At 37.1% G+C, this 27,276-nt stretch overlaps 1 protein-coding gene across 8 annotated transcripts in view; it reads right to left on the reverse strand.

Annotated features, from left to right (window-relative positions):
- Nucleotides 1–1,668: 1,668 nt before the first annotated feature.
- Nucleotides 1,669–27,276, reverse strand: part of PHF20L1 (PHD finger protein 20 like 1) — a gene marked incomplete at its 3' end in the record, with an annotated part of 57,262 nt that continues 31,654 nt past the window's right edge. For 4 of the 8 annotated variants that reach the window (XM_079300681.1, XM_079300680.1, XM_079300678.1 and 1 more), the window contains 10 exons: nucleotides 24,021–24,239; nucleotides 23,768–23,824; nucleotides 22,459–22,563; nucleotides 18,179–18,343; nucleotides 17,621–17,802; nucleotides 15,631–15,730; nucleotides 12,601–12,796; nucleotides 11,854–12,223; nucleotides 8,221–8,383; nucleotides 1,669–7,121 (listed from right to left, as the gene is read on the reverse strand). In XM_079300681.1, coding sequence (XP_079156807.1) covers nucleotides 6,979–7,121; nucleotides 8,221–8,383; nucleotides 11,854–12,223; nucleotides 12,601–12,796; nucleotides 15,631–15,730; nucleotides 17,621–17,802; nucleotides 18,179–18,343; nucleotides 22,459–22,563; nucleotides 23,768–23,824; nucleotides 24,021–24,239 — 1,700 coding nt within the window. The remainder of the gene's footprint in view (nucleotides 7,122–8,220; nucleotides 8,384–11,853; nucleotides 12,224–12,600; nucleotides 12,797–15,630; nucleotides 15,731–17,620; nucleotides 17,803–18,178; nucleotides 18,344–22,458; nucleotides 22,564–23,767; nucleotides 23,825–24,020; nucleotides 24,240–27,276) is intronic. The other 4 variants (XM_079300683.1, XM_079300684.1, XM_079300682.1 and 1 more) reach the window with 2 other exon arrangements.

The raw sequence follows: 27,276 nt of genomic DNA on the forward strand, positions 1-27,276 counted from the left end.
GGGAATGAAATCCTGAAATCGCAGGACAAACTCTGACAAAGCTGCTGGAAAGGAGACATGATGAAAAGAAATGCAATGAAAAAAATGCAGGAAATTTGAAAATGGGGTGATCACGCTGAAATGGTCTCAGATGACAAGAAGTGCAGGGAAATGGACCAAAACTTGCTAAAGTTACTCCTAAAAGCCTCCAGAAATCAAGGAAGAAATGAAAAAATACAGCTTTTTTCAAGGTTGATATAAAAATGAAAATGGAGAGAGAAATGAAGGGGAAATTCCAAAACCTAGTGAAAACCCTAAAAGTGAATGGGATGACAAGAAGTGCAGAGATATGGACAAATGCTTGCCCAAATGATGCTCATTGAAATCACACTTCTTGTCACCTGAGGTCATTTCAACGTGGTCACCCCATTTTCAAATTTCCAGCATTTTTTCCATCCCATTTTGTTTCATCATATCTCCTTTCCAGAGGGTTTGTCAGACTTTGTCCTGCGATTTCAGGATTTCATTTCCTTTCCTGAAAGGAAGAACTGCAATTTCAATGAGCATCATTTGGGCAAGCTTTGATCCATATCCCTGCACTTCTGGTCATCCCATTCACTTTTAGACTTTTCACTAGGTTTTGGAATTTTTCCCATGGTTTTTTTAGCCATTTCATATTTTTAGCAATCTCTAAACAGGCTGTTTTTTTAATTTCTTCCTTGATTTCAAAATGTTTTTAAGGAGGAATTTTAGCAAGTTGTGGTCCATTTCCCTGCACTTCTTGTCATCTGAGGCCATTTCAGCATGGTCACCCCATTTCTGAACTTCTGGGATTTTTTCCATTTCATTTCATCATATCTCCTTTCCAGTGGCTTTGTCAGACTTTGTCCTGTGATTTCAGGATTTCATTCCCTTACCTATATCTTAAGTTTGAGAGTCTGCTTTGAGATTGTCCCTTCAACAATGATTAAAATGAATTGAAACATATTAGTTCATTACATTTAGTATCATACCTCCTTTTTCTGTAAATGAAAAAAAATTCTGTGTCAGTTACTTATTGAGATTTTGTCCTATTTCATTCATTCATTCATTCATTCATTCATTCATTCATTCATTCATTCATTCATTCATTCATTCATTCATTTCATTCGTGCCCTTTTCCACAGGATGTCTAAGAGAAAAACTCCCTTAGCATTGTTGACTTATTTGTTTTCTACCATAGTAGTGTCTTAACTTGTGGATGATATTAAAATAAACGACTAAAAGCAAATTGAAGTTTCTTTGTAATGGCATTGTACAAAGGTACATGTCTGTCCACAAGAAGAGATGCCATCACTGTGAACACGTTGTTTAAAGACATCAACTGGAAAGAACAAAGTGCATTGCAGAACTCAACCTTGAAATTGTTAAAACATCAAAACAGTTCAGGAACAGAAATATTTTCTAACTACTTTGCCATATACATTAAGTAATTCAGTATTGTAAATAATTTACTGATTGTATCATTTGCCTATGGGCTAAAATATGACTGAAGATTCCCTCAAGCCTTGCAGTGTAGAACAGTACCAATGACTGCATGTAAGGACTGCAGGCTAAACATGCCACTGAAGATTCCCTGGTGCTTTCAAACATATGCAAGCACTCACTAGCTCACAGGAGAGAAGTCCATGGAAAGGGAGCCCAGGCACATAACAATCTCAACAGACCTTTATTGTGAGTATTAGAATGCAGTCAACATTATTGCTATTATAAAAACAAATCACAGAAGGAAGTATTTTGCTTCTCTCACAGAAGATTTAATCATAGTGCAGTGCTGCCTCTCCCAGAGTGTTTAGTGACAATACACTGATGCACGTGGCTACAGCTGAACACAGGAGGCTTGGCCAGTTTTCAGGAAAGGAAGACAGCTGTTTGAAGCAAACAGCAATTGAACTGTTATCCAGCCCACAGAGTAAGGGATGGGAACTTCTGTCCCAAATTATTTTTCCTGCTAGTTCATTTTCTCCATGTGGTCTCCAATTTCTCATTTGGGTTGTTCAGGCTGGTGCAGAATGGCTGCCAAATGCACAATCTGTACTCAGTGCAGTGTATTTTCACCATTGTTACATGCTCTGTATTTATTTTCCATATACAAACAGATATACACATAGTGTATAATATTTATTGCTAAAGACAGACCCCCACACCCAGTGCCCAGGACATAACAAAGTATAATAGAAACCATTACTGAAGCGTTTCAAACAGCCTCTGCAAAATCCTCACCTAAAGCCATATGCAATCAGTACAACAGAAAATAATTGTGAGCTAATAAAATGTGAGAATAGCAATGGGCATTTCAAAAGTGATTAAGCTTCTGACTTTAATAAGCACTCCAAAATTAAGGTGCATATACTGAAACATTTTTAAGCAGTAGAGCAAAAACCTAAGTTCCAGTGTTCTGAACAATCTTGCTTGCAAATGAATGGTATCATTGCACACACCCCCTTTACACACCAGCACCTCCACAGAGCTACTAATAGGGCAAGGCAGATGGGACAGCCTGACTGCTGCTTTGGCTGTGAAGCCCCTGCCTGCAGAGTCCTGCCCATCCTCCACTTGTTGATTTTTACACCAAGCTCCAGTTCAGTTCAGGATCTGTTTTGTGCCCTTTAAAGTTCCAGTGAATAAAAATGGTTACAGCCTTTAAATACAAAGGAAAATAGTGTGGTTTACAACATCTAATACTTCTATAATTTTACTGTAATGTTTGAATGATTCCTTTGCATCCCAACCCTCAGTTTGGTGCTGGAGTGCTGGAGCCCAACAGTGCCAGAGGGGTTTTGCTGTAATATTAATTCAAGTCAAGTTAAAAGACAGATGGGAGCAGAGGAAGATCACCAATTGCACAAGACAGAAGAGGCTTACTTAAGAAAAGTATCAAAAACACCTGGAGATTTTGATTATGGTGCACACACTCCAACTGTACACAAGTCTCAGGATGCTCTGGAAGATGTGGGACAGAAGAGTCATGACTTTCCCCATGTCTGCTTCCCACAGCAGCCGGGAAGAACTGGGCATGAGAACAGAGGAGTGAAACCCTCCAGGCACCTCAGAAGAGAGTGCAGAAAGCTGAAGAATGGAAGGAGAAACAGATGCAAGCTGCAGAATGAACAGATGAGTACATGTAGAAGCTCACAGACAAAATTAAGAGAGACAGGTAGCTATCAGCCATACAAGTTTACTGCACCCATGGAAGAACAGTTTCAATTCTTGCCACCCAGCAAATACAGGAAATCTATCAGAAAATTGTAAGCAATCTTCTTTGTCTATTTGAAAGAAAAGGCTTTACCACTGTAAACCACTCCACAGCTGAACAGAGATCTATGCATCTAAGGCCAGAATATCCAAAATATGGGCACTATTCAACCTACAGCTACCCAAGAAAAGGGTTAAAGGAAGCATCTTCCAACCCATTCCCTGTGATATGACCTGAAGTATGTCCATTTTGTAACTAGAACGTGGCAGCCCCAACATGTCACACCAGACCACAGCACCAACACTATGTTTCATTTATGACTTCACTACTGCTGTCCTGCCATCACTGCAACTGAAACAGAATTCCTGATGTTGATGCCTTCAGTATGGTCACAAGTAGGAGCAGGCTTTGAAATGAAATCACCCTGATACCTCCATTAAGAAAAAAAAAAAAAAAAACAACCCCAAACCCCCCCCCCCCCAAAAAAAACCTCCTTACTAAACCTCTGACAAAAAGCTAGGCATTCAAAGGTTCCAAAAGTTTGCCATTTAGTTCTGTGAAATGACAAGAGGCTTCTGTAAAATGGCATTTCCCTTTTGTCTACTACTGTTTAGAACTCCTATTCAGAAAAAAAAAAAGCTTCAAATTTAAACATTTTGCCTTTCTGTGCACACATATCAAACAGTCCTTACATTGCCATTTACTATTTTTTTCTCAGAGAAGGTCTGTCCCCTCCATCAAACAATACAGTCACAGTTCACAGCCTAATAAATGATGTTGCAAGTAGATTGAGTGTACATCCCTGGCTCATTTGGAGAGGAAGCAGGAAGACAGATGGAAAATTATGCATACAGGAATAAGATTCTCTCAATAAGGCCAACTAGAAAGAAATACTGGTAAGAGCCAGATCACACTGGGGTTGACTGGCACACAAGCAAAGCAATCAATGGTAGGTTACATTCTGTGCAAAAAACACTTAGCATTTTTATGGCACTTGACTTGTGTTTAGAAGAAAAACCTCAAAAGCATCCCAAGGCTTTGAATACTTGAGAAACTGGGGTCAGAAACTAATGTCACATGTTACAGACCAGCACCATGACTTGAGAAAGCAAACTCAGACAAGTTTGTGAAACATTCAAGCAGTACACAATGTATCATACATAGCATGGTCCATACGGACAATGAGATTGTATTTCTTAAAAGATATGAATGATTGCAGGAATTTTTATAATACATGACTACACAATGAACATTAAAAAAATACTGAACAGATTGTTTTTGTAAGCACAGTCCATCCTGAACAAGGCAGAATCTTGAGGGGTGAAATTACATATCAGTGTAAATTAAGAGGTCATTACCCATACAAACAGAAGACACATTAAAGCTGCAAGGGCAACTTCAGCTTTGACCTTAGGATTTTCTTTTCAGGATACTATTCCTCCATCTCTGTAGTAAGAATAAAACCTTTGTCCTCCCCCCTGAACTTTCCAAGTCCACCTTCACCTTCAGTAACATTTACAATTATATTACATCACACACATGCATACACATGGCATAATATTGCTACAGTGTATGCTGTATAAATTCTGTAAATACACTCCACTTTGTTTCAAAGTAATTCATCTGGATTTACACTTCTCTTATACAGTACACACAGTACCACATTCAAGGATATGCAGCAAGTGTAGTCTATAAAAACATCTCACATATCCAAAAGCAAGTAGGTCACTCAACTACTCACGTTTGAAGCAGTTATTTAAGCATCAACTATATAACACAGAGTATTTATTAAGATGCTATAAAATGCCAACAACTCCACAGCTCTAATGTTCTTTCTGCATTATGGAGTTGCCAACCATTCCATAATTCCATGTTATCACACAGCTCTGTGATGTCTCGTACGAGCTTGATGTGGGAAGACTTTTTACATAGCAACTGCTCATTAAGAGGGGTTTACATTTTGCTTTGGCCATCAGGAACAATAACTCACTTCAGGTATGACAGAGAGGAAAGGTCAGGGTAGGTTTACTTTAGCAATGAACCAGCCACGCTGCTTTCTTTCTCAATAATGGTTTTATCATGAAAGTTCAATGCACTGGTTGCAAAGTCTTTCCCAGATAATCCATCTTTGGCACATTTTTCAGTTGTATGCATCCTTAAAAGGCATTCCAAGATTTTTTGATGGTCTGTACATAATAACAATCACATCTTTTTTACATTTGTATGTAGATCAGGAAGAAAAGTGGAAAATGTAGAGTATGCAGAATAGTTTTAATAAACAGTTTTACATACAGTACCTTACATATAGAACAGTGTGTTTGCAAATTTAAATAATTTTTGAATGTACAGTGGCTTGTACTCTTATCAAAAGGTAAATTCAAGTTTACTGTCTATCGGTTCTAAAATGCATTTATACAGATAAACAGAACTGATAAACAGACATGAGGCATAAAATGTTCAAGTATCTTAATGTCCTCAGTTAAATAGCCTCCTTTTAACAGTCATATTTTACAAATTTCAAAACCTGTACATACATTATTTTCAATTTTAGAAACTGCTTGTTAAAAGGTAATATGAACCACCAGTTCTTGTAGTCCATGGTAATAAAGGGAGACATGTGATGTGTAGAGATGTGTATGGTCTGTATGTATGTACATGTAGCTATACACATATCCATACACACACAGACACAGATGGAGCACTGGGTACAGTGGCAACTTATCAGCACAGAAAAGTCCTGGGCTCAAAATCAAGAGCTAACACAGCAAGTAGGTTGCCTTTGGTTTCATGACATTTCATTCATTGAAGATGAAAATTTTTCTAAAAACAACTTGATAAGGTATCTTGTGAATTTTTTTTTCCTCTAATGCTTTAGAATTTCCACAGCCACAGACAGTTTTGCTGCTCTTGTCATTCCTCATCCTCACTGAGGATGGTGAAATTTTCAGAGGGCCAACATCAGAATAGAGCTACCCAGGACAAAAATTGTACCTTGATTCCTGAACACTGCTATAGAACATAAAAAAATATAAACTAGATACAATTTTGGATGGACTGCTGGCACTGAGTAGAACTTTGGAAAAAATATTTGCCTAAGTCATAATCAAACTCTCATCCCAGTGATTTTAATATTATTTGGCACATCTGACCACTATTTTCCACTTCTGTTTTAAAGGAGCCTAGGGGTGCTGTTCTAGGGATTTCTATTTAAAAAAATATTTTAAAATGGAGACCATGAGAAGTAATTTTTTTTTCAAAAATCAAAGCTAGTATGTTCATTTTCCCAAGCATTTGTAAGAGAAAGAAATAATCTAAAAACCTTCCTTGTAGAGAAGATACAGCTCTCTCTGTATCTATCTTTCACTAGCAAGATAAGAGGGTTGCACTTTTAGTCAGCTAAATTCTGCTAATTTAGGAATGTTTGCCAAGGGTTTCAAAATAGTAGCATTGCTCTGCTAAGAGTTTTTGTTTGCTGATTTTCTTGTATCTGGGGATTTACTTGTTTAACACATTAAAATCCTGAGAAATTGACATTTCTCAGTATATTATATATAATTTTGAAGCCTGGACACTGAGAATTCATATTTTCAATAAAACAGATTCCTGACTCTTAACTTCCTCTCTTCTTTCTAAAGCTTCAGACTATTAATGTAATCAACAAAGAAGCAGATAAACGCTCAGCTTTTTGCTGTCTTCCTGTCAGTCTTGTGGCTAATAAGAAAATTCACTGTAAATAACCTATTTTTACTTTAGTCTTCCTTTTGTCATACAGAGCAAAGTGTTGCTATTTGCTGTACTTTTCCCATGTCGATTAAGAGCTGTTTGATACGTCGCTTGAGCTGAGGCAATCTTGCCAGAGGATCTGGTGGTTCCAGTTCTCCAGTGAAATCAAGCCAGCTTTCTAAAACTACAGAAAGGAAAGAAAGAAGGTGATTGGAGTGAGTCTTTGAGAAACAGTTTCCATAAAAATTAAACTTTTTTTTTCTTATTTTGTCTTTCATAAAAAGGGGAAAACACACTGAGGCTGTGATTTTTGTTCAACAGAAAAAATTCTGCTAGTGAAACACCAGCTAATTCTGTATTCCTCTTTAACAATCCAATCTTCTGATTTGATTGTTGCTGTAAAAAGGTATCTGGGAGAAAATTTTACCCCGGCTCACAATTTACCCTCTACACACATGAAAGCAACTTTAGTTCATGGTCTACTCTGACAGTTCTGGAACAGAAAATGAATCCCTTAAGCATAAGGCTTGCTTCTGCCACTTTAACAGGCTTCTGTGGACAAGGTCCAGATTACAGAATGATTTTCCAATCTTTAACAAATGTTTTCAAGGAATTTCTATTCTTGTAGAAACAGAAAAAACAAAAGGTCAACCCTGTTAGTTAGAAACAATGCCTGGGAAAAGCAGGGAGAGTGGAAGTAAAACTGAAAATAGAAATAAGAAAACCTTTTTTGTTGAAAGATTAATTAAGGAGTCCTGAATTAGAATGCAAGCTCCCTTAATTACTAGTTTCTTATGTGTTTATGTGCTAAAATATTCTTGTACAATATAATTTTATCCAAGTTTTCTCATGAAGACTGAATTGTCTTCATGAAACCACTTGCTTATTCATAATAAAAAATCAAAGTTGAAGGCACAATAAACACCATTTTTCCCCCCCTAAATATTGTCAATTACTAGAACAACCAGGCAAAAATCGCTCCAGGTGCAGAAAAAGCAATCAAATTTATGATCTATACTGGACAGAAACTAGACAGGGTATGTAAGTTTTCTCTAGTCTGAGCCTGAGCTCAGGGGGTCTGAGTGCTTAATTTGCTGTACTGGGTGTTGGAAACTTGTGGATGATCCCAAGTGGGGAGATCAAGCTCTGCTTATAATTTGGGGACCCAAATTTGAACAGAGTACTTAAAAATCCATCCTCAGTGGCTCAGATCACTTTTAATACATTAGTTATGAGAGATGCTGCTACAGGTACATTAACAAGTAATCTGGCAATGCAGTTACCATCAACTTCCTTTTCAATCAGGTCCATTCTGCTGGTGACTTCATTCTGTACATTCTCTATATGGGTGAGGAGATTTAGCTGCCATTGAAGATGTGTGTCCACTTGTTCTTCCGAGCCTTTTCTTTCATTACAAACAAACACAGTGTTTCCTTCAGCAGAATTCTTCATAGGAGCAACAGAGAGAAAAAAATTGCCATTTAAGATATTTTTTTCCTTTGTTTAAATTTCTGGTGTTGATTTCAACATTTGAGTCGCGTGATAAACTCTGCTGGCTTAGAATTGTACTTCTGTATACTGACAAAAACCTTACTCAGAAAGCCACATACCATGACACATCAACAGACTAAACCAAACAAAACACAGATTCCACATAAGTAAGCATCTGTACCTTTTGTTTCATTTCTCTAACACTGAAGTTTATCAGCTCAAATACTTTGTTTAATACAGTAAAATAGATTGCACTTTTGTGCCCTTTTTATATAAATACCAACTTAATTCATAAAGTGCTGAACTGCATGGGTCTACTGCCACCAAAAATGTGCAAAATCCTATGGTTTGTTTCCACGGAAAATTCTCTACAATGCAGAAGTATCTAAGATGTCAACAGTCACTATTTTGCACAAATAAGCTGGACATTCTATTTCAGAGAATCCCAGAATGGGTCAGGTTGGAAGGGACCACAGTGGATCACCTGGTCCAACCTCTCTGCTCAAGCAGTGTCATCCCAGAGCACATGGCACAGGATTGTGTGCAGATGGTTCTGGAGTATCTCCAGTGAGGGAGACACTCTCTGGGCAATCTGCTCTGTTTGCTGATTAAGACAAAAGACTTCTCTTCCTACCTGCTATGACCCCACCAACTTTCCAAGCACAAGTCTGGGGCAGAACTGAGCATGTTTGGGGACAGTTACAGTAACATGCCAAGTTATGCAAACACAGTATCTAAGGAACACTGACTTCTTTAATATTATTACTACCTTCACAGCATGCCAGAGATAACACATGAGCTCCTAATCTTTCTGTATTTGATGTTTCAGCTACTGAGTGGAAGTAGATCAGATTTAACAAGTTAAAAATGCTCAGCATCTCAGCTAATTAGCAGGAGTAACAGCTTCCATTTTATATCCACTATGGCTTCATATCCAATGCAGTTCTTTCACTACTGAAGACATTATTTTAAGGACTAGAATGCCAGACACATGTGCTCACACAGTGTCCATTCATGTCAAATGCCAGAGCAAAGAATGACTTTAATGTATTAATACACTTCTCTGAAGAGCTCAGCTAATTTTCCAGACTACATAAGAAAAAAATGGTGATAGGTCTGTTATTAAAATATTTCATTCTCCAGTGAAGTGTAGGAAGAGTGAGAAGAGAGATAAAGAAGAAAATAAGAATGGAAGGATTTTAAGTTACTACTTAAGCAAAAAAATCTAACTTTCATTTTAGGACTTAAAATAAATTAAAAAACACCAACCAACCAAACAGAACTCTGACTGACCTGCAGGCAGCTGGGACTAAGGTGGGACAACTGTTGTTAACATTGGCAATGTTCATTAAAGGAGTGAAAATTATGTATCAGAGAGAGATTTTATTTGAAATGTATGAGAGTTTTAATGCTTTTATGATGTTTAAATTCCTTTATCTGAAAACATCAGGTTTGCTTCCACAGTGTTTTCAATAGTCAAACTGGTAGCAATCCAATATAAACAAGAAATTATCTATTCCTTACAATTTTCAGATCATATCTAAAACCACAGGAATGCCATTGTTTCCTTGTTGTAAAAGAATCCAAGTTCATAATTCAAAAAACAAAACCATCTTTCAGCCTGCTTCAGTAAGTTAGAGAAAATTTCAAAGCTAATATCTAAATAACAACATAAATGTGTTGGTTTTTTTTTCTTCTTATGACCTCTATTCAAATTGCTCCTTGAAAATAACCTACAAAATCCAACAGGTTCTCCTCTAAGCTGAGATCAATGTAGGCAGGAGAAGAGTTAAGGATACAGCTCATGGACAAGCAATAACAGGAGGTTCAGATGGGAAAAGCTTGTGCTTTGAGAAGCAAATTTTAATGATAATGCAAAGTCCCCAAAAAGGGACTTGATAACAGTTAATCCAAACACTGCTTGTAAGAGAAATGGAAATTTGTAACAGGACTGCAGATTACAGTAAGACAAAACAATATGGAAAACCAGAGTATTAAAAGGTTCTGAAGAATGCTAGAAAGGAAAATTCAAAGCCCCAAAGTTCAACAAGGAGAGGAGAAAAGGCACCTTAGAGAGAAATCAGATAATTTAAAAATGGTCCTTCAATGTCAGTTTTAGGGTAACTGCAAAGAGGTTCATGGAGAAATGAAGGAGAGCTTTTCCACACCTATCATGTTTAGGCAGAAGGCCTTATTTTAGTATCCAGGCTGACTACTGGAAAGGTGATCAAGGTGTCCCTAAAGGAAAGAACACCCTTAAATCAAGAAGATCTGTTTGGAACAGTGAGACAAACAGCAAGAACTTAGCTTTTTAGATGTATGCTTGAGTCTCTGAAGGAAGTATTTGTTTTGTTTAACTGTTCATGTACAGTTTCCTTTAATTCTAAATCTCATTATACTATTTATACTGTTTACAATGATGATTTAAACTACTGTTGGAAGGCAAGAGTACTTGACATTGCTGCATGTCTCCTTAATATAAATCTGAATACAGTTGTGCAATGTAGCAAATTTAGTATAGAAACAGGTATTTTTAATTAGAATGAGCCAAAAAAATCCCCATTCAGACTATACAGCTTTCATGCCTCATTTAGAACTAAAATTAAAAAGAAAAAAGATGCATCATACTCATTTCTTCCACACCAGAAAGTGTACTTCAAAAGGGGGATGAGTTGGACAATTTATCCTCATACAGCTGGTTTGTAGAAAACAGAATGGTTTGGTTCTCTTTGGTTTTTACTCAGAGAACTGTTCACTAAAATCAGATTAACAAATTTCCGACCTTTTCCACCAAATAATGGATTCAAACCATTAATGTAAAAATGAGAAAGATGTTTAAACAGCAAAATATAATCCTGACTAAAAATGTCTCATTAGAAGAAATATGCAATATAGAGGACTGAAAAGTAGTTGCACATGAGGTAAAATTACTTGTGGATGGCATTCTAGAAAGCAGTGCTATTAAAAGAAGAATATAGTACAAAAATAAACACTATTAAAAACCCCTTGGTTTAACAAACAACAATCAAAACCCCCTAACACATGCAGGTAACCAAACTGAAAGAAATAGAGAAATCTGTCCCATTTTCTTCACCTTGTAGAAATCATGTAAGTTCTGTTCCATGACCCTGCATTTTAAGAACAGGATTTCCTTTCTCTCAAAACATTAGATTGAGAATATATTTTTAGCATAGGCAATACCTTAAACCATACCTTGTATTTCACAGACCAGCTGAAATGAACATACTTCACCTGGAACTATTTCAGTGATCCAAGTTTGCTTCTAGTGACTTCTGCTGACTTATTTGATAAATATGTTGACTTACAGTCAAAAAAACATTTTTAAATACCTGTATGTACTTCAGTTTTATCATATTGAACACACTTTTCCAACTAAAATTTCCCAGATGAAGAATGATACTTACCTGCTCATTCATGCCACCATCTTTAAAAGAATACTGTAAACAGTTTTTATTCTCTGTGTGATATTCCTGATCTTCCTCAAAGCTACTTGTGTCTTCATCATCTGAGCTCATTGGGTCAGTGACTGCTTTGTAGTCATGACTAAAACTCTGTGGTTTTTGGTAACTGTGCTCACTTGTGATATAAGTTTCTTCCATCTTCTGGGGTATACTGGGTGGCTCTTTATGGTTTTGACTATGACACGTCCTTTCAGCTGGATTAACAGCATCCTGCAAAGTCACTAACTTTTTCTCTACCCCAACAGTTCTTTGTTCTTGTTCTTTCCTCATCCCTGAATAAGCCCAGAGGTGAAGGTCTGGGTGATGCTTATTTCTGCAATGAAGGAGAGATAAAAAAGCAAGTTATAAAGAACACCACTCAGAGTCTGAACTATTAAGCATCCAGTTCTCCCAAATCTTAGCTACTGATGAGCACTATTATCAAACACGAAATATTCCTAGGTCACTCATCAATTTAACACAAAATTTACCCAAAAAATATCACCAATAATCCCAACAGACCAGATCTGCTTGGGTGCTGAACACCTAGCTCCTGCTAAAGCTGAGGGTACTGCACATCTTGCATTTGAATTATTTAAAATATTATACAAGAAAGAACTTCAATGTGAGAGAAAAATGCATATGGAATAATGGTAGTCTTTGCTACCTGAATATATAATCCTGGAAAATAAACCCTGGAGTGATACCTACTTCAGTATCCCAATCTTCAGCTGCAATCCATGCAGTATTTCAGTTACCCCATAAACATCTGCCAGTAGGTGATGTGTTGACACGATCTTTTTGGCATTAAGATGAGAGTAGTTCTCTTTCAAAAATGATAATCCACACATGTGTCCATTGTTTAGCCAGTCTTTGTCATAGAGATATTTGGCACTCCACCTCTGTCCTGGGGTAAGCAATAAACAAATTGAGGGCCAGCCTAAATATCTCCTAACATCCATGAGAGGCTGAATCAAGATTTTGCTATTAATATATAAAAATTTTATTTTTGTGGATTAAGAAGAAAGTCTTAAATTCATGAGAAAAAAAATTAGCCTGAAACCTCAAGACTCCTATAAATGGCATTTGAAATTAAAATCTAATCACCTTTGCAATCAAAACTATATGATATTAAGATCTATGCTGTTCTTAAAATTAAAAATAACCACCAAAAAAAGAAAAGTTTACATTAGCACTTTATTTGTCTGAGTACTGCAACTTTTTTAAATAAATACCGCAATTTTTTAAAATAAAGAAAGCCTAAGTTACCTAGAGTGGATTTTATATGGACATATCCAAAACACCCAGTTTGTTTCTAAAAGACAATGTTTTGCTTCAATACTGAAATCAATATCTATTTATTAGAAGCCAGGAAAAGGCTTCAGGATGTTCTAAATACCAATATAGTATTGGCTTTCACATTTATGCATGAGCCTTTGCAAGACATTATTAATCACAAAGATTTTGATATAGTACAATTTGTAATCCCTTTTAACTGCTTTTTGGTATAGTATAATCTGTCAGTTTATATATGCACCATATAGCTTATAAAAATACTACTGTGATAAATATGTATATTATATTAAACCATATCATATTATTAAAATAGAAACTATGTAACATTAAAATGCTTTTATTTGTGTAACTAACTCAAATAATGGTGTGAAATAGCTATGCTGTTTCTCATATCTATGGACTATTTTATCTGAATGATAACAGTGACAAAAAACAGGACACCAAGAAAAAAAAATTACTGACTCTCTGTTATCAGGAAGGGTAAAAACAGAAGAGAGCTTCAAGAAGAAATAAAATATATTGATTTAAACTACAGGATAGCATGCAAACAAGTCAAAGGTTAAAGGTTAAAACCAAGCAAAAGAACTCCTGGGACTTCTAAACTCACAGGAATGATTGAATATGTATAAATTCTCATGAATATACATTAACCCATGTAATATAAAAGTATTTAAGTACATTGTTTTAAACTAACAAACACCCCAGTGCTGGATATTGTCCTTTTTTATCCTTTATTAAACCTTTCAAAATTCTGAAGAGTGAAGTTAGATTTTCACAAGGAAAAGCAGGTATTTCAAAGTTGTCTGACAGCAGAGCTCTTACACTCCCCTTTGAGGTGCCTTTCACCAGACTTACAGAGAGGGTATTGATGTGTGTGGGCCTCAGGTCTCCCCTGCTATGTCTTAACCTGACCAGCAAGAATAAGTATTTGGCTAATAATTCTACAGTAGTTAAATAACTACTAAAACCCCCAAACAATTAAAAAAAAAAAAAAAAAAATCCAACAAAATAAAACCAAAACATCCGCCCAAAACTAGAAATGCATAATGCTAATTATTGCAATGTTATTGTTTACAACAAGGCACCCAGAGGGATTGACAGCAATATCTTACACTTGATTTCAAATCATACTATCATCATAGACAACAAAGAATGGGTTGATGGAAGCCCTTCATACCTTTCAGGAGAATACCCTGTCTATCTCCTTTTTGCCCATTATCCCAATACACTTTAAAATACTGACATTGAGAATGACTTTTTTCTCCTGACATAGAAAGAAAAGAAGTAATGGTTAGGAAGGGAGAGAAGATAAAAAATTAGGGACATAGACTCTGCATAGCAGGGGAAAACAAAGCACCTAATACAGTGCAGGGAAAGAGCACAAGACAAATTAGCTGGGTTTAGTAAGAAAAAGCTGGGCTGCTAAAATCAACACCACACACAACTATCAGACAAGACTCTCTACCACCAGTTTTGATTCACACTGGGGCACATGGAACCAGCTCTATTTTCCTAATATTTCATCTCAAAAATAGCTAATGAAAACTCTGCAAGCTATTTTCATATTTCACTTCTTTAGAATTTTCTTTAGAATTTTCATTTCTTCACAAATTTAGAATGAAACTAAACTTGAGGTTGTAGTCTCATTGCCCTTTTGAAACAGCTGAAGTGCTGGATATTTCACCAGAAGACAGGTATGTGCATTTTTATCAATTGCTAGAAGAAAATTAAAAAAACTTACTTCCAAATCCTTTAGTTTTTCTCCAAATAACTCTTAAGAAAAATTGATTTATCATAGAATATTTTTTAAATCAACATCTACCCAATTAAATGTATTTAGTTTAAAACTAAATAGTTTTTCTAGTTCTTACAAACTTGACCTATCTCAATTTCAATGTATGCTGCTTGTGCACTATTGTTTACTATAAGATGTGCTAGATTTTTCCATATTTTAAATATTCAATTCCACACTTTTACACATGTTCTGGGCAAATGTAAACATTATAAAATTGCAATTACTATGAAATGCCATTCACAGCATGTTTGAGTTTGCTGTGGTACTGAGGCCTTTTCCTCTATGAAAAAATTTAAATGAACAAATGTGATTCCAAGTGTTGGCAAAACAGATCCCTGAATAAAAATTATTTCTTTAGAAAGGCTTTCCAGACTACACTGACATAAAAAAGTGCTAAGGTTTAGGGGGAATTAAGTTTTAACAAACAAAACAATGGTAACTAAGTTAATGGATAAGATTTAGCATAGTTGACCATGATGTTACTAATATAAAAGTAAGTTTCTGCTCACAGCCAAACTTAGAATCACTTGCCCCAAAGAAGCGTCACAGGTAACACAAAATAGACAAAGCTTGAACAATTTAAACAAATTCATAATGTCTCTGCTCAAAAATCCCAAGCAGGGCTGCAGATAAAGGTGGTTTATCCATACCTGGTGGATCTCTGCAGATGTAACAGATGTACTGCTCTGGAATGCTGTCCTCCAACAGTCCCATGCATACACTGTGCTGCCAACACAAGCATTCTTCACACTGACATCAGAAAAAAAAACAACAAAAGCAAAAACTAAAACTGAGACAAGTAGATGAAAAAACTCAGAAGCTACTTCTTGTATCATCAAAATGCAGAGAACATCACTTTAATTTAAATAGCTGGTTTGAGCAAGATTATTTTAGTTGAGCAATTTGTGTTTGGGTAGACAAAGACATCAAGCTAAAAAAAAAAAAACAGCTCTAGATCTGAAAGTTACCTCAACCACAAACTCTGGACTGGGGAAAAATAAAAAGAAACCGAAGATGTAATATTAAATAGTATTTTATTACAACATTCAGTACTTTAGCACCTACATATTTAGTAGTGAAACATAAGACAGGAGTATAATATTATAGTAAAGTAGAAAGATAATGTAATACATTACAGCATAACAGTGAAAAGTAGAAAACTCTTCAGTTTAATTATTTATATTTACAAAGCATCTCTCCAGTGCGCTAGAAAGATGTGCTTTTAATATTGCACCAATGGAAAATCTAAAAGAAAAAGAAAATTAAGAGAAAATGAAAGAGGAGAAACAAGAGAAGAGGAGAGCAAAATAGAAGTGGCAAGACATGAGAGCCTAGAAACAGCAAACTGGTTGCTCTGTGAGACAAGCATGAAGAGGAAAAATCAGGCTGCCATTTGGCTTCAAAAACAGGCAGGAAACTACCTCTTATAAAGATATTTCCTTTTCTCAACTCTGTGCTTGCCAGTGTTTTAAATACCTGCTGGTTCACTGCTGAAAATTTCTCCTCTTTGCTTTGACATGCCTTTGAGCATTAACCTGTTCAAAACACTGAAGTCACCTTTCCTCCTGCACTACAGCCAGTGTCCCCTCCTGCCTCCAAAGATTCTTACACCAGTCCTTTCTTCCACATTGTCACCAAAGCTGAACTCCTGCTCAGTTCCTCCAAGGGAGCACTGCATTTTAATCTGCTCCCAGAGACAGCCTGTGTGCCCTTCATTTCCAGGCCTCTGTCAGTTCTAGAAGAGTAAGTCCACTAACATATGACAGCCCTACTTGTTTCCTTTAAATCTCATCTAAAGGGCTCCATACTGTCAACAGGAACTGTACCACAGTACTAGTTGAATACAAACCTGATTTTGAATGAGGGTAAAAAAGGCAGGAGGTTCATGACCTTTTTAAAGTTGACAACTGAGTTGTTCCTTACTGCTTTTTGCATCTGATTTAATCACTGCATTATAAACTGCTTGAGAAAAAAAGACTTGAAATTACTCATGGATGGAAAATGCTCTCCTCACTGGAGTACAAAAAATGAGCAGCAGGAGTTGCAATCCATCAACACCTGAATGCTGTGCAGACATGGTATATTCTTCTTCCCTTTTATCTATGCCAAGTTAAGATGTAAATTCTCAGCAGTTTCTAAAACCTGGTAGTGACATCCAGTGTGTGAAGTGCTATTCTAAAGATGAAACACATCAGAGTACTGACAGTATTTAGTGTCTGCACAGGAGACATGTTGCACATCGAGGAAGGACATTCACAGTGAGCAGAGAGGTTTCTACAAGTGGTACTGCAACCACAAGGGCCAAGCCAGGAGAGCTCATATAATCAGGATGGTCTGGGAAATAGAAGCAATGGTTTGTGTGCAGCAGAGGATATTTTATTCCAAATTTATCAGCTGGCTATAAAGAAAATGTTACCTAGCAATTTGTCCTATGCATCAAATTGCTAGAGGAATCCCATCCTAGAGAAACAGCTCTGCATCCACTGAACAGAGTCAAACAAAGTGCAAAACAAAGAAATATTCTGTTCTTGTTCACTTATGTATAGCACTCTATGTAATTCCAGTTACACATCAAAAGGGCACCTTCACAAGCAAACCATTCACATGGAAAATATATCTCCACACATCAAACTTCGTTACCTGAATCATAAAGCCATTTTCTTCATCAAGTTCACAAATGCATCTAACAATTTCATTGAGAGCATCATCTTCATCCTGAGACTCTTCAAAGTTAGTTGAATCAAAATCCTGATTGTATTCATCACCACTAAGTAACAAACTCTCTGTAGAAGAATCATCCAAGAACTCCACATCTGAAAGGTCTAATATAAATAAATACATGTGAAACTGTGTGGAGAAACATGATAATTCAAAGAAGTATAAAGAGTTTTGACAGGTAAAAATCTTCATCTGCATCAGCCAAAAAATGGCTCTCAAACACACTGCTGGCATACAAGATTTCAAAATGAGTCCTGCAAAGTGCCTTTAACATGTTCTCCTCAGATGCAAAGTAGCAACTCTTAAGCAAAGCAAGTACAATGTAGAACAGTATGAGGAGTGTGAGCATTTGGGTTTAAACAGATGAAGGATACATCAGTCACCATACTTAATCCCAAACATAAAGAAAATTATTTCCTTTAAAATTCTTTCTTAACAAATTAAATTTATAAACTGAGATTTGCTGTTCACTCAACCTACTTTCTCCACTAAGGTCAACAGACAGGATAGCTCTTGGGTACTGGTATGAAGTGTTCTTCTCTGAGAACATGCTGCGCAACGTCAGAGAGCTGCCCGAGGACCGCGTCAGCGGAGAGGAGCACCTGTCCAGGAACTCAACAGAACTGTCCTCATAATCCGAGTAATCTGCAAAGTCAAAAGAAAAGAAGACACTCATACAAAAGTACAGTTTATAACAAATGCAAGAAAAAAAAAATTGTGTATAGATTTTACTGCAGCAAAGACTATCAGTGCTGAGGTATCAGGATGATGAAACTGTAAATAAACAACAGAAGTTCTCCCTAACATTCTATTTAAAATTTTCCAGTAAGAAACAGAATCAAGTTTGATAGATAAGCATCACCAATTGTAACTCTGCCATCTCTGAATGTAATGAGGGGTAATTTTTCCCAGAGTATTATGTAGTCCTCTTTTTTCCACAATTCATCCTGCACCATCTGCTATCATCAGAGATGCTGCTGGTGACTCTCTTTTGCCTTAAGTCTGCTTGCAGCACTACCAGCATTGCTACCTAGAAGCAACTACAGATGATCCTGTCAGTTTAAGTGATAAAAGCTTGTCTAGACCCCTGCAGAGGAGGACAGGGAGCCCAAAGGAAATTGTCTTTGGATGTTCCCAGGCCCATTCCATGAGACATGAATGGGCCAACAGTTAGTGGAATGGGCTAGGGAGCAGCCCAGGAGAATATACACACACAGGCTCAAAGGAGGATGAGCAGGCAAACAACAAAATCCCCTGGCCAGGCCCCTCTCAGACTTTCCCAGCAGTGCCATCACCTCCATTATCCATGCATGAAACCCATCAGGATGTGTTACCCACAGCAGCTCTCTGGATCATCTGGACTAATGGCAGTTGCAGCCCAGGGGGGCTGCCAGTGGAGGACACTACAGGATGTGGAGGAAAATAATTTAGAGTTTGCAAATGACTTACTATGAAATGCTTAGGGAAGCAAAAGAGGTGGGGAAAATGAATGGCCTGAAGTGATCTGGGGAAGAATAATTATGGGGAGAACACAGGAATAACAGGATAAAAAAAGCTACATATGCATAAAGTTTTGTGGCCAGTACACTTGCCTGGCCATGCTCTGCATCCAGGCTGTGCTGGCCGAAGTGTAAGTCTCCCTCCTTGGAGCCATTGCAAAGTTTCCTGGATATAATTTTGGGCAACCAGGACAAGGGGATTGTACCTCCTGAGGTCTCTTTCTACCTCAACTATACTGTAAATTTTATTAAACCTTATTTCCATCTCTCACCTGGGGAAAGGGCCCTCCATTCAGGGTTCAAGTACATGGTCTGTGTGCCAGCAAATGAAGTAGCACTGCAGGGTCCATGTGTCTGTGGTGCCAGCACTCAGACTGCAGTGCTAACAGTGCCAGCCCCATGCCAGGGATCTCTGGTCTCAGAGTCCCATGAGCTCATGTTACAGCACCTGCAGCCAGTCCAAGTGTCTGACTGCTTGCATGGATCAAGCTGGACCAGCTGATGAGCAGATGAAATGGCCTGGGAGCAAGCAGTCAGTGGGTCCACAAGGGCCAGCTCTGGGTGGAAGTGGCTCTCTAAGCAGGAGAGGTGGGCTAAGGGACTCTGGAGACCCAGGAAGTCCTGGCCAACACTGGGAGCACGTGAGAATGCACATGGAAGTGAGACTCTCTGTACTGCAGTACAGAGTACTGCTGCTGTCCCATGAGCTCATATCTGCAGGCACAGAAATTGGGAAGACTGGGATCCAGAGGAGCTACTGGGCAGACAGTGTCTGAGCCCACTTGTTGCAGAAATCCCCACTGTACTTATACATCCCTGTACTATCTTCCTGCTCAGCCAGAGAGGGGAGCAGGATGAGGCTGTTATAACACACACAAAAGCACAGACAACTTCACATGCTTCTGCTTGCTGCTCATGAAGTGGAACTGGCATTTATCTTGATAACCAGCATTGTAACTTTTACTCTAACAAACTATTTGCAAACAGTTTCAAGAAACATATTTGCAAGCCTGTCCCTAATTATAATGATTGGAGAGACTGTCCTAGAAAGTCATGTAATTGCAAGTCACTGAACAGTTAGGGCTGGAAGGGACCTTAAAGATCATCTCCTTTCCCCCACCTTCCAGCAGACCAGGTTTTTCAGAGGCACATCCAACCTGGCCTTCAACACTTCCCAGGGTGTGACATCCACAACTTCTCTGAGTAACCCATCCAGTGGCTCACCACACTCACAGAAGTTAATTTCTTCTGAATATCTAATTTAATCTAGATCTACCTCTTCCAGTTTTAAACTGGAACTACCCCTTGCCCTATCACTACACTCTCTATCAAGGAGTCCCTCCCAATCCTCTCTGTAGGTCTCCTATAAGTACTAGAAGCCTGCTATAAGGTCTTTCCCCAGCATTCTCTTTTGTAAGAGAGCCTAAACAGGCTCTCAGCCTCTCCTCATAGGGGAAGTACTCCAGCCCTCTGATAATCACCATGGCCTTCCCCTGGGCACACCCATGGCTTCACTCAGTAATTATGAGTAGCTAGCCATTTACTACTCTTAAAGATTAGTACTTTAAATATGAGTAAGTAATCAGATTACTGCACTTTGATCCTTCTGCAGGAATCATTCCTGCTCCCACCTATCACCACAGTTTTCCTGCTAAGGGTTCCTAAATATCCTTCTCTCCTAGACCACCTTCCTCTTTACTGTCTCTGTCCAAAGCACACTATTTCCAGCATTTCCCAAGTGTATTCACTGTAGTGAACTCAAGGAGCAGCTGAGTTGATTAATTCAAGCTGCATTGGCTTTCAACCTCACTGAAACAGAGCAGCATAAATAACAGGCATTGCCTTTCTGCTACACATGGGTTTCATACAATCATAAAGTCATTACACATCCAGAGCATAAAACCAGTCTTTGCTTTTTGTTTTGCCTTAAAGCCTTGTTCAAAACTTACCTGAGGCACACAATGTACCTGCTCCCTCTTCTTGCCCAAGATGCTCAATTTCATTTCAAACAAAAGGAGCATGCCTCACACCCTTACACTTCTGTCCACACCTGGAGTGGAGTGACCTAGTCCTGGAGAGAGAGTCCTGTTTCTTTTGACAGATGAGCTTTTTCAGGGTCAGGCACCAGAGTCAGAATCCACCAGGGTATTTTAAATTCTTCCCCAGTTAAAGAAAAAAGTCCAAGTTGAATACCTCTGGACTGATAAACCCAGATTTTCACAAGATGAATTTGCAAAGAATAAAACACTCAGGTTTTACTCACACTGCTTTTTGCATTTGGATTTAAGATTTCTATTTGTTGAGGCATTGGGCATATTTTCTTCTCATATTTACAAACACTGGATAAAGCCCCTAGAAATTTGGACCTAATTATGGTACCTCTGCCAAGCTTCTAAGTTTCAAGGCAAGCTGGCAAAAAGATCAAAGGAATAAAAAGATGAAAACAAACAAACAAACCAAACAAAAACAAACAAAACCCCAAGCAGAACAAAACAAACAAAAAAAAAACAGCCCACAACAAACCACCTTATGACCACAAGAAGATAAAACCAAAGAACAATACTGGGCAGATACTTAGTATCTATCAATACCTTCTTACAAATACTTAGATGCCTTCCCAGTGCAAGCAAGAAGCTCTCAATGATTTTTAAGTAAAATATGCAATTGAAGTTTAAAGCTTAAAATTATATTACTCCAGTATAAAGGTGATGAAGTACACAAAACCTACAATATTGCAATTTACACTAAAGCACTGCATGATCTGGAAGAATTTTCATGCTGTAGCATGAATTTTGGACAGAGAAACAAAATATAATCCCCATTTGTCAAGGCAACACACAAGGCTGTTATAACAGAGATGCCAACCTCAGCTGTGCAGGATTAATTGGTAAAGAGGGGGTGCAATGCATACAGCAAACCACTGAAATGTAGCAACAAATTAGACACTAGAATAATATAATGTCCACACAAAATAGGTATAACGTACAAAAAGCTTCAAATAAAGAATTTAAAGAGATTAAAACAACAAACATTTATTTTTGAGGAAGAAAAAACATCTATGAAATATGTGTCTATCACAGAAAGGCTAAAAATGCAAGGAAAAAAAGACCCAAGTGTCCTTTTCTTATTTAAGGCTAAATCTTATTCTTGGACAGTTCTGAAATTTTACATTCATATTGTTTAAAAGCAAGTTTTACTACCTAATACTAGAAATGCACTGAATGGTTTTACTTACTTTAAAAAGATATAAATTGAACTTACCATGCTGTTTAGATTTCTTCTTTTTTTTCTTCTTCTTTTTCTGTTTTGGTTTATGATCTTTTTCCTTCTTCTCCTTTTTCTCCTTTTCTTTTTCTTTCTTTTTACCTGAAATAAAAATTAAATAATTCAAAGCAGCTTCACCTAAACAAGGCATTCAAAATCAAGTGCTCGTATTAATAATTAATTAATACCTCTTATTAAATGCTGGTATAATAGTTCAAAGAAATGTCATTTGAAAAAGAATCTTTTATCATTTTAAGTATTTCCAAGTAAGATATCAAAGTAAAAAATACAGCAAAGTGCACAAAATATGCAACATCCCATAAATAGCTTATAACTTTTATTTTACAACAATGAGATTTGGGCATGAGAAAAAGCTTTCAAAAGTGCAAAATTCCAAATTATAAAGGTAACATTGTCCTAAAAGCACATATTAGGCCTACAGGAAGATATTTGAAGGAAACATCAGTACCACAAATCTGCTGCTGCTGTCTCTGCATTATACAGTGGCATCCTCACAGAAAACTGATTCTGGCTCGAATTTGACACATTTTTTACGCTGCAGTTCACTTTTAACCACTGTTGATATACACACAAGGACAAGCAATTTAACTCTGAATTTTTTTTTTTATCTTGCTAATTCTCCCCAGACAAAATACATACCACATTTTCACTCCACAATAATTTCTTAGATTATCAGCAGTGAGACAAATGACAAGAAAATTAACTTGCTACAAAAAATAAGCCTCAAAGTCAGGATTGTTTCCTGCACACAAACTGGAGCAGTCTTATCTTCTTGGGGAGCACACAGACAAAACTTTTACTTCCTGGATAAACAAGGTAGAATCACTTCTGAATTCTAGCCAGTCTCTAATAATTTATTGTATTTTGAACATAGGATAAAAATGGAGTCCTCTTAATCTGTATTGTTTTTCATGAATTATAAGATGTTTTGCTAGTAACCCTTCTTTGCTCCTCCCATCTCAAATCTGACAGTACAATTAAATAGCCAGTATTAATCACTCTACTAAAAAAAAACCAAAACAATCAAACCAGAGCCAGAGGGCCTCTCACAGGTAATTTAGGAACCTCAAACTCATTGCTGTGGGTATTATCATTTTATCATATAATTATTCTTATGTTACAAACCTGCCATATACATAAAAACTCTTCTTAAGACCTAACCAACAAAAAAAATGAAGCTAGGGCCAGGAAATACTTTATGCTTTTGCATTTGCCTTTCAGAGACAGAAAGCGTTAGAGAATTTTTCTTTTTTTTTTTTGTAAAAATATATTGCTCTCTACATACCATATGTTGAAGAACTTTTCTCTTCCAGTTTTCCTTTTCTTTCCATTCTAGCTGCACCTGCAAATTGAAGAATATATCACATAAGGCCAATGTCTGGCTGATGACCTAATTTCTGGTAAAAATCATTAGACTGTTAAAAATCCTAAGGGCATACAACAATAAGAAACATACAAACAATACAGTTATTTTAAATGCCATTTTACAATTATTTTTATTGTCTAAAGCACTGGAAACAAAAAGTATTGCAGTTTACCAACTTCTGAATGCTTGTCCTTCTCAATCACGTTCTTTAATATTTTCTCCTTCAGACTCTCAAAACATTTCTCCTTTATGGGCACAGAGCATTGTATCTCTGTCCCTTCAGAGCTCAATGATGTGGAAGACCTCTTTTTTTTACTATTCCCTTTGGGTAACTTGGGATTATTGGTTAAAGGCATTTCCAGATGCAAGGCATGTACATGGGACGAGGGTGCTGAAAACAAGAAGATGGATTTACTCGGCATTCCATAAGGATTGCAGCCAGCCAGGGCTGGGTCAGATCACTGAAATGTCAATAATGGTCAAACCATCATCACACTTAACAGATCATCACTGCACATGAATGCCTAGATCTTAGCCTGACACACAAGACAATACATGGCACAGAAGGTTTCTTCCTGTATCCTGGAATTTGCATTCACATTGTAACTATCTGAAGTGATTAAAGTGTACTTTTGCTGACACTTATAAGTCTTTTTGTTTCCTTTTTGTTTTCACTGTATTAGGAACCCATGACAATCTAACAGTTAAAGGTGCTGACACTGTCAGTAACATTTAAGTTAACGCTCCATGATCAGAGAAATAAGCTCTGGTACAACATTTTCAGTCCTATGCATAAACTATTTCTGCTTATTGAATTTTTCATTAACTTTAATAATATTTAAATAATTCACTTTCTTTCACTAATCCACATTTGAATAACATGTAAAAGTACCGTGATTTGTCAAAATTTGGCATCATATAGTGACAATTCTTATCTTGTACTATTTAGAAGTTTATTCAGTGAAATACTTAGTTCTTTTTTTAGCTCTTTATCTGGTTCAAGTTAGGAATTAACAAATTGAAAACAAAACCAAAATTATAATTTTTACTGCTAGTATTTATAATAACTTATAAATAATCCAGCTAGAAAAAAGTTATTTATAAAGAACATCACTGAAGGATTTTGAAACTCTCTATTATTGTGTCCATCAATATTGTTATAGCTTCAAGATTCATCTACTCGTAATTAGGAAAGCCTAATTTTCATCAGATCCTTGAGAACATTTCAGGACCATGCCAAGGAGATACTGTACAAAAAAGCAGCTCTGTGAAGTCATAAAGGGCTCAGATTTTTCCATGCCAGCTGTCAACACTTGGAGGCATCAGTTACCTTTGGTGTGTCTCAACAGAAGAGCCCAACAAAAGCATAAGCAAGCTAAAAAAAAAAAATCCTGAAAAATACCTGCTATTGGCCAAGATATTCAACAAGGCAAAATATAGAGCTGATCTGGAATGGAAATTATTAAATAAGCAGCATTAAGATTAAGATTTAGTAAATTCATCAGTCATAAAAAGATTCTGGGGAAAAGGCAAGAACACCTCAAGCCTCCCCAGTAGGGACAGACCAACCCAATTGCAGTGGGGTACAGCACAGCTCACACAACATCTACTGCCACTCCTCTGAGCCTTCTGGGAACACAACCAAAATGCCACCAGCTGGAAAGCTGAAGGGCCAGCAAGAACAACTGGAAGTGGTGCATCATCTCTCACACCACACAACAGTTTTAAAACCTAGGTGTCCCCAGCTGCAGGACAGCTCTGTGCTGTGCAATCCAGGCAGCAGCAGCTGCTCAGTTCTGTGTGCTGGCTCCTCCACCCTGCACCAGCTGCACAGCCACACCTGGGGCTACCTGAGTCTTTCCACTGCCTCAAATCAAGCAGCTCACCCAAGACCATGCTCCTTTTAAGACTGATTCAGGCTCTTGCCTTTGTCTGCATTTCAAGTGCATTTAGCTTGCTGGAATAGTTATCATTGACACAAAACATTATCCAAATTATTCCTTTCTTGGATTTCCTAATTAGCATTTGTCTCTGCTACAGGACTGAACTGCTCTGCCATCTGTAGAGCAATAAGTATATTTTAGCACATTAGTAAGAGAAAAAAGTGACACTTGCCCACATCATCGTGCTATCAGCGTCTTGTCTCATTTCTAAAAAGAGCGCAAAAGGATCACCCAAATGCACGTAATTCATTGAAGTCACTGCCATTTCCACGAAAAAATGTGAGAACACTCTATTCAAATAATCTCAAGAGAAATTTAGTCTCAACATTAGATGAATTACCATTTGCACTTTATTATTGAGAAGAAATCCTGACCTGACATCCAAATATGATTTAATACCAACAGCCACAACACAAACTGCATTATCTCAGTAATTTTCAACACAAGCACATCTGACAAAGTAATCAGTAACTGTTTAACAGAGCTTATATTGGGCAGAAATCTCTCCAGTCAAGCAAATACACATCTTGCTGTCAGAACTCTCCAAACTGCCTTTCTATAGTAACTTGAAAAAAGAAACTGCTATTATGCCTGTATACCTTGCAATGTTATTCTTGGCTTCTACTTTTCTTCATTGAAAATCCTTTTAGATAAAGAATCCTTAATTCTCAAATCCTACACAAAGTGTCAAAGCTTGCAAAGTCTGCTTTTCAATTGTGCAATCACTGTACCTTACACAACCCCAAAATTGGACAAGGTGGTCAGTCAGAAGAGCAACAAATAAACCAGGAAATATTAGTTCTTTCATGGAAATACCACATTTTTATCTGAACTGCTGCTTTTAATTGCAATTTCATTCCTGCTAAGGAGTCTAGCCAGCCACCTCCCACACAGTGAACGTGGGAGGTCTGCAGTTAACACTCAGAACAGACAAAGACGACCAAAGATTAGACTCAGTAAACTACTGATTTTGTCACCATTCCAAAATCAATTTTATCACTAGAAGACTAATTTCAGATTAAAAAGAAATGCAAACCACAACATTCCCAGTCCAGTTTATAGCATGCTTCCAGTGCTATTTCTTCTGTTATGGCACAGAGAAGTGACACAAGCCCCCTCATGCAAGTACAGGCACAGGACAGGATGTTGTGCCCACAAGTACAACAGCACAACTGGGCTTGCAGTGGTACTGCTTATTGCAATTCATCAAGCCCAAATTAATTGCAGCAATCCAAAGCAACTTATTTTGTTGACTGATATCCTATTTCATTGCTTTCCATGTTTAAAATAACATCATAAATATCATTATCTGCATTAATATTCAACTTAATTGCAATGGAAGTATCAATCATGCGGGTCATGATTACTTTACTGTTTTAAATTCCCAGTACACAAGACCAATTTTATATCTAAACAGACTTCTAATTGTATATCACAGATTAATACTGGACCCTGCCCAAAATCATGTCTTTAGGAAGAATAAGC

This window comes from Erithacus rubecula (genome assembly GCF_903797595.1).
Source record: "Erithacus rubecula genome assembly, chromosome: 3".
Classification (NCBI taxonomy): Eukaryota; Metazoa; Chordata; class Aves; order Passeriformes; family Muscicapidae; genus Erithacus; species Erithacus rubecula.